This window comes from Neltuma alba, unplaced genomic scaffold, assembly GCF_004799145.2.
Source record: "Neltuma alba isolate B1F8T4 unplaced genomic scaffold, ASM479914v2 tig00013410_pilon, whole genome shotgun sequence".
Lineage (NCBI taxonomy): Eukaryota > Viridiplantae > Streptophyta > Magnoliopsida > Fabales > Fabaceae > Neltuma > Neltuma alba.
The window spans coordinates 78,091-93,315 of record NW_021637664.1 but is presented as its reverse complement, the minus strand read 5'-3'; the positions used below and the strand labels follow the sequence as shown (position 1 = coordinate 93,315).

The following is a 15,225-nucleotide window of genomic DNA, read 5'->3' as shown; positions in this document are numbered from 1 at the left end:
TTGGAATATGACATTGCCGGCCTTATCATTGACGCGCACCCCAAAAAAAAAAAAGATCATTAGGGTTTGAGGCTTTGAGCGATAAAGTCTGTCCTAATCTTTGTACCAAAAAAAAAAAAGTCTATCTTAATCTCTATATCTGCATAATGATTGAGTCTGTCTGATTTGTTAACAATCATCATACATATGATTTAATCTCTTCCTCCGCAGCCGAAATTCTTGCCACGTTTTAATTAAACAGATCAAAGTTAGTAAGCTATAGACTTTGGCCCTATTTGTTATCATGTTTAAAATTATTTATAAACACATTTTAAGAAAAATGACAAAAAAATTGTCAAAATAGAAAAATTACAAATAAAAACCCATGATAACAATATCATGGATTTTGACAATAATTCTTGTAAACCGGTCCTGTATGTAATTTTACCATTTTGATGGTTTTTTTTTGTCATTTTCCCTCCATTTTACATGAGCTAAAACAAAATTTTTATCACATATTTACCTCTTATTTTATAAATAAACCATTTTAAATTGAATCTATAGTAATGATTGCTTTTTCAATATGGAAATCTTTTTGGGTGCAATACATAAATCACAGGGATTACGAACACATAAGATAATCAGATGAAAATGAAAGAAACCCCAACTGAAAAGGAAAGCTGAGATTTAAAGCCAACAAGGTGAGAGCCGCAAAGAAAACCACTTGCGACCTCTCAATCTTTAACCAACGGCAACTTTCAATAAGCCAGCCCTTTTTTCACTAAAAGAAAAAAAAAGAAAAAAGAAAAACGGATGCTCCGCAACTACCGCCACGTGAGACATCCCTCACATTAATTGCTGATGCCGATGCGCCATTTAATGGAAATAACGGTGGAGCCAAGAACATGCGTCGGTTTCAATAATCCTTGCTTATAGAAATTCTCTAGAAAGAATTTATACGCAATCAGCAGTATTGTTTTAAATACTCTAGGGTGAACTGCTGGTAAAAAATAAAAATAAAAACTCTAGGGTGAACGCACAACACACATCATCAGTAGCGACACTATTATTGTACTGAATTATTTTCCAAAAAATAAAGGGACCGAAATTTTACAGCAAAAGATTCATTTGGTAGAAAGCTGGGATTGAATATTTTTGGTGAGAAGTCTCCTTTCATGGTAGATTCGGGTCGTATCAAGAAGGGCTATTCAAGCCTATTTGGATTTCTGCCGAAACAGAAAAGCCCAGTTCAACATCACTTTTAGTCGGCCAATTACCATCACAAGTACACGTCGTCCTCGTTTTCCGCACTACGTCTGCGCTGCGCGTTCTCCGTCCCTTTCTCTCGCTTTCTTTCCTCTACACTTCTGCGTCTCTGGCGCCTCTGGAGCAGCACGATGGCGGCAAATTCACTTACGGGAGCATCAATCTCCATGCGTTCTCGCTTTCCACAGTCGAATCAGAGTCTGGTTCGTTCTATTTTCCATTTCGATCACGTCATACTGTGCACTTCGTTTTCCTTCCACACCCCATCTGCTTATGACACGTTTAGCTGGCCCCATCTCCTATTTTTTAGGCAGTGTTTGTTTGAAAGGAGGGGTGGGGCAGGTTTTAATGATCTTCAGTGAATCAGTTGGCATGGAAGACAAGGGGAATAATTTTAATAACTCTCGATGCAGGAGGAGGATAAACAAATAAATGTCCCTGTATTATTTCAATTCTAGCTATTTATAGCGGATTTTTTTAATCGCAAAATCTTATAACTCACTTATATCGATGATATATTCTTTAACATGCATGTTTTGATTAATTTTAACGTATTATCTTACTAAACAAACTTTACTTCAATGAAGAAAACAATTTTTTTTTTCACATTATAAAAGTCAATTTTATTATAGACGCCAGATGGGAATCATGCGAAAGGAAGAGAGCAGATAGGCAAGGACAGTATTTGGTAACAAAATTTTAACCTTCCCTCAAAAAAAAAAAAAAAACATTTTGAAGGGGAGAGGAGCTCCAAATAAACAACCTCCCTCCCCTTCTCCAAACACTGCCTTATTTGTCTCTATATTGTGGTTTTCCATACTTAGGCCTATGTTATTCTGTGAATTCTGGATGAGTTGTGTAAAATTTTTGTCTGATGCAATGGAGATAACATTTTCTAATGATGTATGTTATTTGCTTTTACCTTGATGTTTCATCTGTCACATTTAGAGCTATGTGGTAAACGAAGGAGAGGAGTTTGACTTGCTATATGGACACAATACATGTTTCAATAAACCCGCCCATCCTCATTCTTCCACTTTCCGGCGTTCTGTATTCTCTCATACCAAGTACATTGCATGGCTCATAGCATTGCGTAGATATGTCCATCCTGCAGCAAACTTCCCATTTTCTCTACATTCAGAGATTGATAAATCACGAATTCAAATAATAATTAGTTCCTTCTGCTTTATATTGTCTCCTTCTTGGTGAATGGTGCCATACTTCAAATTGAATTGAAACACTATATATTTCTTCATATTGAGTCGTGTGTCATGTTTGTATACTCATCTCTACTTCTTAACAACACTGGCCTCATTAACAGTATTCACTGTCTAGCATCTTGTTACTGTGTTTTCTTGTTTCATTTTGTTGATTATTCTATTATGAGGTTCTTATGAATGCATATGTTGAATAGGTATTGGATTCAGTTTCCGGGAGAAACAACGTTTCCTTTAGTTGGCAGCCGCTCTCAACTCGCCTTAGAGTCATCTGTGCTGTATGTAGTTCTTTAGCTTTCTTCTAATTCTAAAGATTGTAACTTCAGCTTTACATGGACACTGAATCATTTGATGTATCCTTCTTAAAACTACAGTTTAATAAGACTCTTATTTGCATTGCATGCTACAAGACGCAATTTATAACAAAGAGTTTGAAATCTACCAGTTTGAAGCAAAGATAATGATCGGTTGACGGAATTTGTGGAGTGAAAGATAACATGGTAAACATGTCAATCCCGACTCATGTCTCACTCAACAATTACTTGCTGGTCATAACGTGGAGGCCATAGTGGAGTTTATATGTACTGCTGTTAGATTTATGCAGAACGCTATCCGAGAATGGCTATAACCTTTGAATCAGAATATGCACATTAAATTTTCTGCATTCTGATTCCCTGTTTTGTGTAAAATTCTTGAGAGAATAAATATGATAGGTTGTGGACATCAGAGGTTGTGGACATTGTAATCCGAAACAAACATTTCATCTATCTACATAGATAGAGATGATTGATTTTATCCAGCAGCATCAGTCAACTTCAGGATTTCTGGTTGAATATACACTCTGCTATGTGCATGGGCGCCTGCATGCATGTGGCCTGCGAGTGCGTGCGCGCAAATGTGCGCTTGTTTATAATGCTTATGTTTAATTTCTTGAGCAGGCCAAACCAGAGACGGTAGAAAAGGTTTGCAAGATAGTGAAAAAGCAGCTAGCTCTGCCAGATGATTCGAATGTCACTGGCGAGTCAAAATTTGCTGCTCTGGGAGCCGATTCCCTTGACACGGTATTCACTACCCAACAATTGCAGTACTATGTGAATATTTAACATGCTCTTATTTAGTGATGGGACACTTCCTAGTTCGGTATGAATTGATGACTGTAACGGAATATAATGACATAAACTACGCTTACATCTTGTTGTTCTTTAGGTTGAGATCGTGATGGGACTGGAGGAGGAATTTGGCATTAGCGTCGAAGAGGATAGTGCACAGAACATCACAACAGTTCAGGAAGCTGCTGATCTTATTGAGGCGATCATTGAGAAACAAAGTCCTTAGACTGATCCATAGTTCATAATGTGGGACGATGTGAAGTCCCTCAGTGTGCTAGTTGTGAATTTTGACGTTGCTTGTTTCTTGAAGAACAAATTTATAATGAACAAGCCTTGTGCAGATGGAACTTTTTTGTGCTTAAGGAAAGGGATTCTATAGATTTTGGTTGAGTCGTGGCGGCTTTATTGACCAGAGAACTGGCCATTGAGGGAATTGATGCCTTAGAGTGACCACAGAACCTGGATATAACATGAACCGGATAACAAGAGTCAATTAGTACCGACCGATGCGATACACACTACACAGGTGACAACGAGTTGAAATATTATGGAACGGAATTCAAAATTATCCGCGAATAAATAACAGAATTTTTAAAAATTGTCAACTAGTATAAGTTTTGTTACGTGTAAGCAGTTGTGTTTTTTTGCTGGTCTTTTGAACTGGAGAAAGTGAATCAACTCCAGTCGGTGGAGGCATTTAAGAAAATCCGATGGCAATAATAAGGTGGCAGGCGACTAAAATGAAGTGCCATCCTTGTTTTCCAAAAATCTAAGAAAAATAAAAAAGTCAAAGGCTATAGTGAAGGTAAACTCGAAATCATTGGCAGAAAAATGCCAAGTACACGAAAGTAATGTCCTTGGATCTTATTTGTGAAAACCTATCCATTCATCTCAATGCAAGAAATTCTACAAAATTTAATGAAATATTTATGATCCATTTTCAAAAATTCCTTTTTTCCACCATTAGCTTTTCCATCATTCCCGTCTTTCTTTTCCAATTAGCCATACCAATCAAAGGGCCGTTTTGGAGACATTTCAACCCCCCCCCCCCCAAAAAAAAAAGTAAAAAAAGAGCAAGAAAAAAGAGCTCGAAAGGGAACAAGCCTCGAGCCAACGAGTAATATGATAATGAATGGCAGCCAACAAGATACATCCGTCATTTTCCCTCAAGGCCGTGGTCTCAGAGAAGGGCAGTCAGTTGACACATGACACCCAACAACAACTGACATGCTGACGAAAAGCTGAAAACTTGAAATCTCAAAATCTGATGTCTCACTGCCTATTCACTATTATGTACATGATGTCTTGCTATTAACATTGGTGCGGCATTAATTCAAAATAGTTGATAATACATCATTCCCAATCTGAATTCGAGAAACCAGCATCTTTCATCTCAGAGTAATACGAATTCTCCAAATGTAAATCATCCTCCTATGAAAATGGCCAAAGAATCAACCAGTCAGACAAACAAAACACAGCTTGTCTTTGATTAAAAATGGTATAAGCTTGAAAGTTAAGAACCCAAGGTCACCAAGTAAAGAACGGAACCTGGAAAAAGTCTGCTAGGAATGTTATATACAGAAGAGGAAGATAAAAGGCGTGGTAACAGACAACAGTGGCCTCGTACAACCTGTGAACAAGAAATAAACACAAAGCTTCAGCAGGATAAGCCATTGAGAAAAGCTCTTAAAAATTGTTTTTCTACTCGAAGTTGCAAGACTCTAACCAGAAACCAAAATCGGCACCAGTTCCAGTCAGGCCACAAGCAAACAGTGAAATTGCATTCAAGATGAACATGACGGTCACATACTTGTAAAATGCAGGTCTCGCTGCAGAAAAGGAAAGCAAATTAAGCAATCATGATGCTAAGCACCTGAATGACGTACCAATTCATACAGGTAACTCACCTGGTAACCTTTCCCTCCATCTGGAATGATACATGAATAATATGAAGGCATATACAGTAGTGAGCAAAACCTTATGGACGACCCACAAGTTCCATTTCACAGGACGGATTTGATCATTACTGTCGATGAATAAAGGAATCCCAAATCCAAATAGATAAACAGCCTGAAAAGGAAACAGGTGCAATGGATTCTCTTTAACACAATGCAAACCACTAATTTTGTAATTCCAATAGGAAAATTAAAAATGCTGGCCAAAAATAGGAAAATTAAAAGCAGGTAGAAATCCTCAATCTTTTTCAGAGACTTGTACTTTGAAAAAGAAAAAGGAATGAATGTGAAGAACTCGTGGCATTCTTAATTTCTGTTGCTGTGAGGAGCACATACATGGAAAGTACTTTTCTGAGAAACGAAGCTTGACAAAAAGAGTAAAAGCAATTCGGCTCAAAGCCTCACGTGAAAACACTTTTCTTTATAAACCAAACACCATATGAAATAGCAAAAAGAAAGCACCTAAACACAGGGTCTAAGCTGAGAGGAGAGAGAGAGAGAGAGAGAGAGAGAGAGATTGAATTTTATTTCTCGGTGAAATATTAAATTACAAGGAGAACAAGAGGGCTTCCGATAAAATGAATGAATTACCTTTAACACTATATCCAGACCAACAATAACACCGGAGATACCAAAAGTCCGTGTCAATGCTTCTAAGCCACTTACATTATTTCCCTGAAGTAAAAAGGCCAGCAAGCTTACTTCCAGGAATAGCATAGCAGAAGTAGTAAACAAGGACAACAAGTTCCATGCCATTTGTTTCCGAGGAGTGCATTCCCATGCCTAACACAAGAAATATTGAGGCGAATTTACTCTGTGTCGTGGTAATACCAAAATTCACAAATACTAGAACAAAATGAAATGAAGGTGCTCCAGCAATCATAACCAAAAAAAAAAAAAGTGCTCCAGTAATGATCTGTATGCGCTAAAACAACGCAAGCATCTAAACTAAGGTAAAAAAGATGTTAGAACAAGAAGAAATCAAACAATACACACACACACACACACACACACACACACACACACAAACCCACTTAGCTGGGAAAATAACACCATGATTTACCAGCACCTATCAAAGCATGCAAGAAATGAAGTCTACAGTAGCATCTAAAGATTGTTATGCAGTTAAAGTCACAATTTTTATTCCCAGTGTTTTGTATAGCTATGAACTTGTGACTTGTTCGTTTTAGGGGGAGAAAAACACGGAAATTTGATTCATAGCTAGACACGATTTTTTTAGATGGTTGTGTAGGTTAAAAGGCAAGAAGCGTGCTTTTTATTCTCGTAGATAGGGCGTTTGACACCAATTCTATGTCGCCGAGATTAAAGGCCGCCTTGTAAAGTTCACAAGCAGCGTATACGCACAGTAACAGAAAATTCATCAGTGGTTCTCATAAAGTAACAGCTCAGCCACAGAAAATCTAACAACAATCTATTCAAGTGCACTAGCCCTGTACATCACTATTGGCCAGGCCAAGCAAATCAGTGAAACATCGAAGTGATCTCTATATTATAACAGAACCTAAACAAAACTCTTATTGTTCATTCAAAAAGAATTGCATCAAACTTTGCACGAGCCGCTCTGTCCTATAACGCCCACTGACCATTCATTGTAATCCAGAAAGAAAACAGACCATGTAACCAATGAAAGTTAAAGAACGAACCTGAAAAAAACACCAAAAAAGATTGAGCACGCTGGCAAGCCAAAGGCATACGTAATACGATATAATAACATAAGAGCGGCCATGCGAGAGCTTTACAAAGCTCTGCTTGGCTTGAAAAGCCAAGTACAAGACGAAAACAAATGAGGCTATAACGGAACCCGCATTATGCCAGACGCCATGGCACTCAAGAAGCCAATCGAAAAATCTGTGATCAGAATTCTCTTGCGTTAGCACAGACCGTGAAATCATCGCTCGGAAAGCTCGCCCTTCGATCAAAGACTCAAAAGGATGCTGGCGCGCATAGAAATGAAACTATGGAGCGGAAATCACTCCATCAGGAACACAGTGGAAAACCCTAATCTAATTCGAACTGAAGACAACTGCGGAAAAAGGAACCGGAGACGAGCGAATATAACATAAGTAGGATCGATTTCTAGCAGGGACGTATCGAGGAATGCATTCTATGCGGAAGGTGGACTGGTAGTTGGGCAAAAATTACTAAATTATTGCATGCCGATTGCCCGTATGAGTTGATCACTATTTAAATTTTAAAATATAAGCAATTTATATATTTTAAATTATTAATTGTTAATTTTTAATTCATGCAAAATAACTTTAAAATGTATGGTTTTTCATATTAATATTTTCACTTAAAATTTTTTATCACAATTTATTAGCCTTTGTTCAATTTTCTTAAAAATTATATTGTTAAGCGATTCAATTAACAAATAATATTCTAATGTATGAATAATTGAACATTTTTAGTAGTGTTATTTACCCTTTTTGTTTACAGAAAACACATTGAAATACTGGTGTAATTCTTTCCTGACAGCCTAATAAGTGATTTACTGTGTTGTTCAAGTAATGGAAGTTGTATTCTGCCAAGGTGATTAGCCTTAATTTGGAAAAGAGGCAAGTGTTACTGTTGTTATTATCTTTTGCCAGAAAAGACGTAGTGTCTAAATGAACAGACGAAGTCCGCTTTTTGTTAGTTGGGTGGTACATGGAATGAGTGAATCAGCTGATCTAGATCTTGTCTTAGAATGATCACAGGATTAAGCTGAGTGGTATTTGGGAGTGAGATTAAAGTTAGAATAAGCCGAGCTCGCTTTCTTCTATCAAATACTACCTCCGGCCTCTAGTTTGTGGTACAATTTTAGGACCGAGCATGAAGCTCTGATAATGCAGCGCGCGCGCATATATAGGGGGATAAACTAAAGTGACTTTTAGTGCGTTCGTACTTTTACGATTACAATCTTCGATCAATCATTTTGTTTAAAGAAGCAGACCAAATCGCAGGACAATTAGGAATTAACTCTGTCAGTCTCAGAGGGAAGTTAAAATCTGGCATCAAAAGAAAACCAAGGAGGCAATTGGACAGCGGTCAGACTTGGCTATATTATATGATAATTTTTTCCTTGCTCTGGATTCAAAATTCTAAAAATGAAGTAGCTGATTGATTTGTTAATCATCACAACAAGCAAAATATAACTCTTAAAGAGTGGGGTTTTAACCCGTCCTCTTTCTGTTTATGAGCAATGGTGCTTTCGTTTGTAGGTTGATTCAGTGCTGTTGTAATGTTCATATTTGAGCGCGCCTTGGCTAGAAAGAAAATAAGAGAAACAAAATAAGGGCTTTTGCTCGGTCGATACAAATACGAAAAAGACTAGGCCCATGAATCACACAAAGTTCGGAGACCGTTAATTTTTTAAGAACAATTCGCGGTCCTGTCCCCGTCGCAACCTTCGACTTCGTGTTCTGTTCTTTCCCTCCCCTGCCCCCATGCCTCAACGAACGGATCCTTCGAGACTCCACCAATGCAGGGCACCACGAAACTCCCTTATCACCATTTCACTGTTCCGCAAATGATTTGAATCTAAATCACAATTTCGGGTTTAAAAAAATTTGAAGCAACCCTTTCTTAATCAGTAACCGGTATGTTCCGCCAACTTTTCATTTTTCTCCTCTTCTTTCGTAATAAATATTACTTATCTTCTACTTGATGCGTTGCCTGAGATCGCTGTTTTTGTCTCGTAGATGGAGCGGACGAGGATGAACGATAGGCAGCGGAACAGCACAGGGTCGCCGAGAGCGCCTGCGTCCCCGACGACGTCTCCAATGAACCGCCATGCTCAGACAGGTTCCGCTGCGGCGTTCAATATGCGGAGAGGGCCGAACAATGCGGCCAAAGCTGCCGCTCAGAGGCTGGCACAGGTCATGGCAAACTCAACCGACGAGGATGACGAGGAGGACGACCTTGCTCTTGATTATGCTGCGATTAGTGGCAGTGGAAGCATTGGACTTGGAGGCACCGGAAGAGCAACGCCTGCGCGTGCTTCCATGGTAATTGCATTCATGTCTCTCCAAGTGATTACATTTACTTCAGACTGCTCACTGTATTCCCTTTGAATGTGAAGAAACTACTTGAAACCTGAAGCTTCAATGTTGCTTTTGTTAGGCTGTTCGGCCTATTCAAGAACAACCGACATCTACAAGAACGCGCGTCCCAGTGGTAACTGACTTCTTCGTATTCGAGATAATTGGATTTCCCTTTAACGTGTAAGCTAATTCGGGCACTTTGATGATGCTGCTTCTTGTAGTCATTTCGGTCTGCTCAGAATAACAATGAACAAAATCCAGTTGCTGCAAGACCACGGTCCCCAGTGGTAATTGCCTTAATTTCTTCCCATGGCCTTTAAGATAATTTTGGCTTCTCTTTGAATTATAAGACGACCTACTCATGCATGCTTTCATGAAAGCTGAAATGTTAATGTTGTTTTCGTCAGACGGTCCGTACCACTGCGGCTCAAGAACAGCAACCTCCATCTGCAAAAGCCATATCAGGCGGTCGATCATCTTTCTCAGCTGTGAATAGTAGTGTTGAGCAACCGTTACCTCCGATAGCCACATCGGTGCGATCAGCCATTCCTGGCCATATGGCCGAGCAAGCAGGCACTACTCAAACAGTACCAGGGAACCGAACTCTGGAATTGTCTCCCTCTGCTCGTACGATAATAGTCACTCGGTCACCGCAACTCGGTACGTCGAATGATCAATCGCCGTCTGCTCGTGCTGCCTCCGCCCGTCCTAACCTGGGACCTAAGGCTTCTTCCGTTATACCTACGACACTCAGACAAACGGCTTCGGGTATTCCTTCAGAGGCCGCTCAGGAAATTAAAAGAGACAAGAGGTATGCTAGTTTTCCCTCCCTCGTATGCAACTTTCTCTGAGCATCGTTTTTATCTGTTTAATTCACATTCCTACTCGACTGAAAGCTGATAAAGAGAGAGCTTTTTAATTGCTCTCTCGTTTGTCTTTGTTCTGCTTTCTAACCTGCAAGTTTTAAACTCCCCCCCAAAAGAAAATAGCATTCCTACAATTCAGTATCCAAGTATTCACTGAAATTGGATCTTTTCGAATTTCGAGTTAGGAATGATTGAGATTCAGCAATTTGTTTCAATTTGTCTGCTCTGTATCTAATCCTCTGCACTACTGGTGAATACATAGATTGTCACTGGATCTCGGGAGCATGAACTTGAGAGACGGTGCGACCAATCGACGCCCTTCTTCTTCTACTGCTCTTGAGGATGAGGTATGGACTCTCAAGTAAAATGATGTTCACACTCGCGATAGCTTAGCACTTCTTGGTCACCTTGTTTAAATGTCACTCCCTCGTAAATCAACATTATTATGCCCTTGTGCTTCTCCTTCCTAGAAGAATTTACTAACCAGATGTAAACTTCATTGCAGCTTGATATGCTACAAGAAGAAAATGAAAGTTTGCTTGAAAAGGTGATGCAATATGTTCCACCGAGTGATATATTCTCCTTGATTTTGAGATCCCAGATGAGTTATTTTTTCACGGACACTTGTTTTTGATATGTGCATCTCCAGCTTCGACTTGCTGAGGAGAGGTGTGAGGAAGTTGAATCAAGAGCTCGGCAGTTAGAGCAACAGGTAATTTATCTTGTGCGGATATGTAGTGTGAATCAAATCATGTTTGTTTATTGATAGTGGAACAAATTAAAAATTGTCAAGGCATGATCAGGATAAAATAAAACATTAAGGTGAGCACGGGCCCGTTCCCTGCGGCTATTCTAGTGGAAATAACTTGGAGAAGGTGAGATCGGAAAACACCTGGTGTAACGGTCTCTTTTCATATGCTTTCCTGCAGATTGCTAATTTGGGAGATAATCTTGGAGAGGGTGTAAGTTTAGAGGCCCGCCTATTAAGCAGGCAAGTTTAATCTTTGTACGCATAGGTTTATCTGGAGTATATAAATCATGTTTGGATTAAAAAGATTATAGGAGCAATATAAATTTGATCACACCCCTGTTTTTCCAATTCTAACATATGTGGTTTGTTTTATTCTTCAGAAAGGAGGCAGCGCTGCAGCAAAGAGAGGTTTCTCTCCTGTTCTCCTTTTATTTTTTTCATCCTTTTGGTGCCACTTTCTACAGTCCGCTGTAGTTGTACTATGTTGAATCCTTCTTGAGATAACAAAGAGCTCTGGAAAAAAGAAAAAGTTTCTCAGAAATTGTGATTATGATTAAACCATGGTTAGTTATTTCTTTTATCAGGCTGCTCTGAGAGTTGCGGCACAAGCTCAGGGAGGTACAGCTCCGGACGTTGCGGCCCTTCGGGCGGAAGCTGAGGTATCTAGCAAGCACCTTTAGCTTGTACGTTTTATAGAGCTCTCACAAAATCCTTGCACATTTTAATTCACTGTCACATGTTGTTTACGTAATGTACGTAATTTACTTATATTATGGACTATGGGTTAGATTGCGAGGGAGGAGGCAACATCCGCACTAGAACAGCTACAAGAAACCGAGAGTGAATTAAAATCAATCCGCCTTTTGACTCAACGAATGATACTTACCCCGGAAGAAATGGTTAGCCCTTTAACTTTGATGATTGACATTTCATTTCTATTTCTTCTATCACCCAAGCCTGTGATTTTGATTTTCCGCCCTTCTTAGGAGGAAGTTATTTTAAAGAGGTGCTGGCTTGCTCGTTATTGGGGTTTATGTGTACGCCATGGTAAAGGCATCTTTTTTTTTTTTGTTTAGATCTTGAATTATGCTTTATCAATTGGCTGATGGGATTAATTTGAAGCTATACTTGCAACTTTAATTAACAAATGATTTTTTAAAATAGATTAATATTCAATATTCACATCCATTTTGAGGGCACTGAAATATTTAGCAGGTGTTTATGGCGACATTGCTGAAGCAAGATTCAAATTCTGGTCTTCATTTGCCCCGGATCCTATTGAAGTGGTATTAGCCGCTGGACAGAAAGCTAAAATGGAGCCAGGTATTTTTGCTTCGTAGGATTCACTTTTCCTCTCTTTTTATTATTCAATTTTCCCATCTTTCTGATACGTAGTTATTATTTTTATGTACCTTTGGAGGATAACTATCTTCGGCTTTTTTGTATTATACTGTAGACAATGATCTAGAGGTAAAAGATAATCCCCGCGACCTGAATGAACTATCTGGAGAGGGAAATATTGAGAATATGCTTTTTGTAGAGCAAGGTTTGCGGGAATTGGCATCATTGAGAGTATGTTTCGGAACTAGTCCTATTAAAATTCAATTGAATTTTAGGGACGAATCTTTTTCTTTTCCAAGTATGCTCGTTTCTCAAATCGTTAATTGTGAGAATATCAAACTGAAGACCCATGGTGTTTGAGCAGATTTTTCGTTATTTTTGTCAGTAGTTGTTGGTCATTAGAGTTTTCGTCATTTGCTTTCTTTTTGTGATTTTTAAGGTAGAAGAAGCATTGGGATTTATGATGGCGCAGCATAGGCGACCAAATTTACTGAAATCTGGCTTTTCAGGTACGAAGTAATGTAATTTGTGTAAATGATATGAATGTGTGGTCTTTAGTCTTGATTGAGCACTTGACCAATAGATCCTGAACTGATCACTGACCAAGGAAAAAGCAACGTACTATGAAGAAATTTGACTTTAAGTGAGTCAATTTCTTGTCTTTCTGGAAGAAATCATGCTTCGTCACTTGCATGTTTCTCTTCTTTGTACCTACTATGTTTTAGGTAGCTTGTGTGGCTGGATCTTGACTATTTTCTTCTTTCTTGATCTTTGGTGTAGATGTCGCAAAGCTACCAATTGAAGGGCATTTTGATGCATATGGTAAGTTTATTACATTTTGGCATCGCACTTATTTTCATATTGACGTGTTAAAATTGAAAGTAAGACACTGATAATGGTTTCAATATTACCTGTTTGTCTGATATTGACAAGTTCGTCGTGTTGCCTTCATTTTGTAGCTTCGTCACACTTTTTTACACCTTTAATCTTTTTTAACTTGTCTTAAACTAGCCTTTTTTAGGCGTTTTGATGCCACTTTAAGGAAACGATTTTCTTCTGTACGATTGATGAAGTGCATGTATGCCATTTACAAAGAAATCGTTTGCTTTCAGAACTTGGGCAAGACGAGGCTGAAGACGTGTCTTTTAAGCAGGTAAAGAAAGACAATAACCTCGGCAGATTATTAATTCTTTAGACAAAATATTATATCACTGCTCTTTCTTGGATTAGTAACTTGTTCAAGCTTCTCGTTTTAACGATTATACTCAAATTAAGGCCACTACTAGAAGACTTGAGCGTTTTACAGCATCTTTTAGGGAGTATTTGGATAAAAACCAAACCATGGTTTCAGAAGTGTTTTTACGGATTACGAAGTAAATATGTGGAGGAGGTTACCTCGTTTTGCGAAAAAGTGCTTCTGAAACCACGGTTTTGGAGCACCCAAACAGAGCCTTAGTCTTCCTTTTCTAGGAGTTTGGTTAATAGTGTCTAAGAAAGATGTTAACTATGGGTATTTAGGAAACTTGCTGGAGAGTTTTTGTTGGTCTCATTCACATCATCGTCCAATTCTGGTATATTATGTTTTCGCAGGCTTGGCTCACATACATTTGGAGGAGAGCTAAAAAGCATGGGATAGAACCGGACATAGCAGATGAGCGTTTGCAGTACTGGATTGATAACAAGGCGAATACTTCACATGATGCAGTCAATGGTACACTCCCTCTCTTCCGTTTCTGCCAATTTCGAGCATGCAAGTTTGTCACCATTGATTTATGGGCGACGATGAACTTGAAGTGATTCATGCATCGTGCAGTTGAACGTGGCCTGGCAGAGCTCAAGAGGCTGGGCATTGAAACTCAGTTGTGGGAAGAATCTCGCAAGGAGCTGGAAGAAATCATTGACGGTTCCAAGAGATTAAGCCGCTCTGACTTCTGATTTATATTGTCAAATTGACTGGCCGTTGCTTAGATGCCCCCTTTTATTAGCAAACTATTCCATTCATTCAATGTGATTCAAGCTGATGCGTGGTTATATATGCATATGACTCGAGGAGAATGACTAATGCGCAGATGTTGGAAATTCACATTAAAATAAAAACGTTGATCATTCAATGAAGACGTGTGGTGCACAATATTAGGAAGATGTGATTTCAAAGGAAACGAATATTGTTCTGACACAGAAATATAATAATTTATTTTATAGAGAAAATCAAGGAAAAAAACCGGATTGAACCGGCCGATTTAATCGGAAAACCGGTGAACCGGTCTCCAGTCTGGGTTGGTTTAAGGAAAAAACCAATCACCTATAGAATCGATAATTAACGGGTCAAGCCGATATTAAACCGGTCAACCATCCGATTTGGGTGGTTGATCAGTTTAATTTTTTCCCTACCCAATGCCTAAACGACATCGTCCAAGTTTTTTAAAAGAAAAAAATTTGCAAGCCCGGTTCAATTCCCTTCGTCCCTGTCTCCTCTCTTGGCCAGAATCCCCTTTCCATCTTTGATGAGCTTGACCGTTCTCCTTGCCCCAAATCCCTTGCATCACTGTCAAGTTACCTTGGAGAGTGGAGATAGCAGCGCGACAATCGACTTATAATGGAGACAGAGGCACGGTGGTTGACCAAGATTCCCATTCCCTTCTTCACTGAGTTCGTTCTAGTTGACCGCTCTCCCTGCCCCAAATCCCTTGCAGTGCCC

General features: G+C 39.0%; 3 protein-coding genes across 3 annotated transcripts; 2 read left to right on the top strand and 1 right to left on the bottom strand.

Annotated features, from left to right (window-relative positions):
• Nucleotides 1-1,264: 1,264 nt before the first annotated feature.
• LOC114737111 (acyl carrier protein 1, chloroplastic) lies at nucleotides 1,265-3,961 on the top strand. The gene is made up of 4 exons (XM_028925017.1): nucleotides 1,265-1,448; nucleotides 2,660-2,740; nucleotides 3,401-3,523; nucleotides 3,669-3,961. The coding sequence occupies exons 1-4, from the start codon at nucleotides 1,377-1,379 to the stop codon at nucleotides 3,795-3,797; spliced, it is 405 nt and encodes a 134-aa protein (XP_028780850.1). The 5' UTR covers nucleotides 1,265-1,376; the 3' UTR covers nucleotides 3,798-3,961.
• Nucleotides 3,962-4,652: 691 nt separating this feature from the next.
• On the bottom strand, nucleotides 4,653-7,606 carry LOC114737110 (transmembrane protein adipocyte-associated 1). The gene is made up of 6 exons (XM_028925016.1): nucleotides 7,191-7,606; nucleotides 6,118-6,309; nucleotides 5,479-5,641; nucleotides 5,298-5,400; nucleotides 5,120-5,201; nucleotides 4,653-5,002 (listed from the first exon to the last, which is right to left on the bottom strand). Exons 1-6 carry the CDS (start codon nucleotides 7,437-7,439, stop codon nucleotides 4,925-4,927), a joined length of 867 nt encoding a protein of 288 aa, XP_028780849.1. The 5' UTR covers nucleotides 7,440-7,606; the 3' UTR covers nucleotides 4,653-4,924.
• Nucleotides 7,607-9,227: 1,621 nt separating this feature from the next.
• On the top strand, nucleotides 9,228-14,495 carry LOC114737132 (coiled-coil domain-containing protein SCD2-like). The gene is made up of 19 exons (XM_028925040.1): nucleotides 9,228-9,533; nucleotides 9,649-9,702; nucleotides 9,791-9,856; nucleotides 9,977-10,380; nucleotides 10,698-10,782; nucleotides 10,941-10,982; nucleotides 11,085-11,147; nucleotides 11,365-11,430; nucleotides 11,571-11,594; nucleotides 11,771-11,845; nucleotides 11,975-12,085; nucleotides 12,173-12,233; nucleotides 12,402-12,509; nucleotides 12,643-12,758; nucleotides 12,967-13,036; nucleotides 13,308-13,349; nucleotides 13,640-13,680; nucleotides 14,118-14,238; nucleotides 14,341-14,495. Exons 1-19 carry the CDS (start codon nucleotides 9,228-9,230, stop codon nucleotides 14,460-14,462), a joined length of 1,977 nt encoding a protein of 658 aa, XP_028780873.1. The 3' UTR covers nucleotides 14,463-14,495.
• The last annotated feature ends 730 nt before the right edge of the window (nucleotides 14,496-15,225 follow it).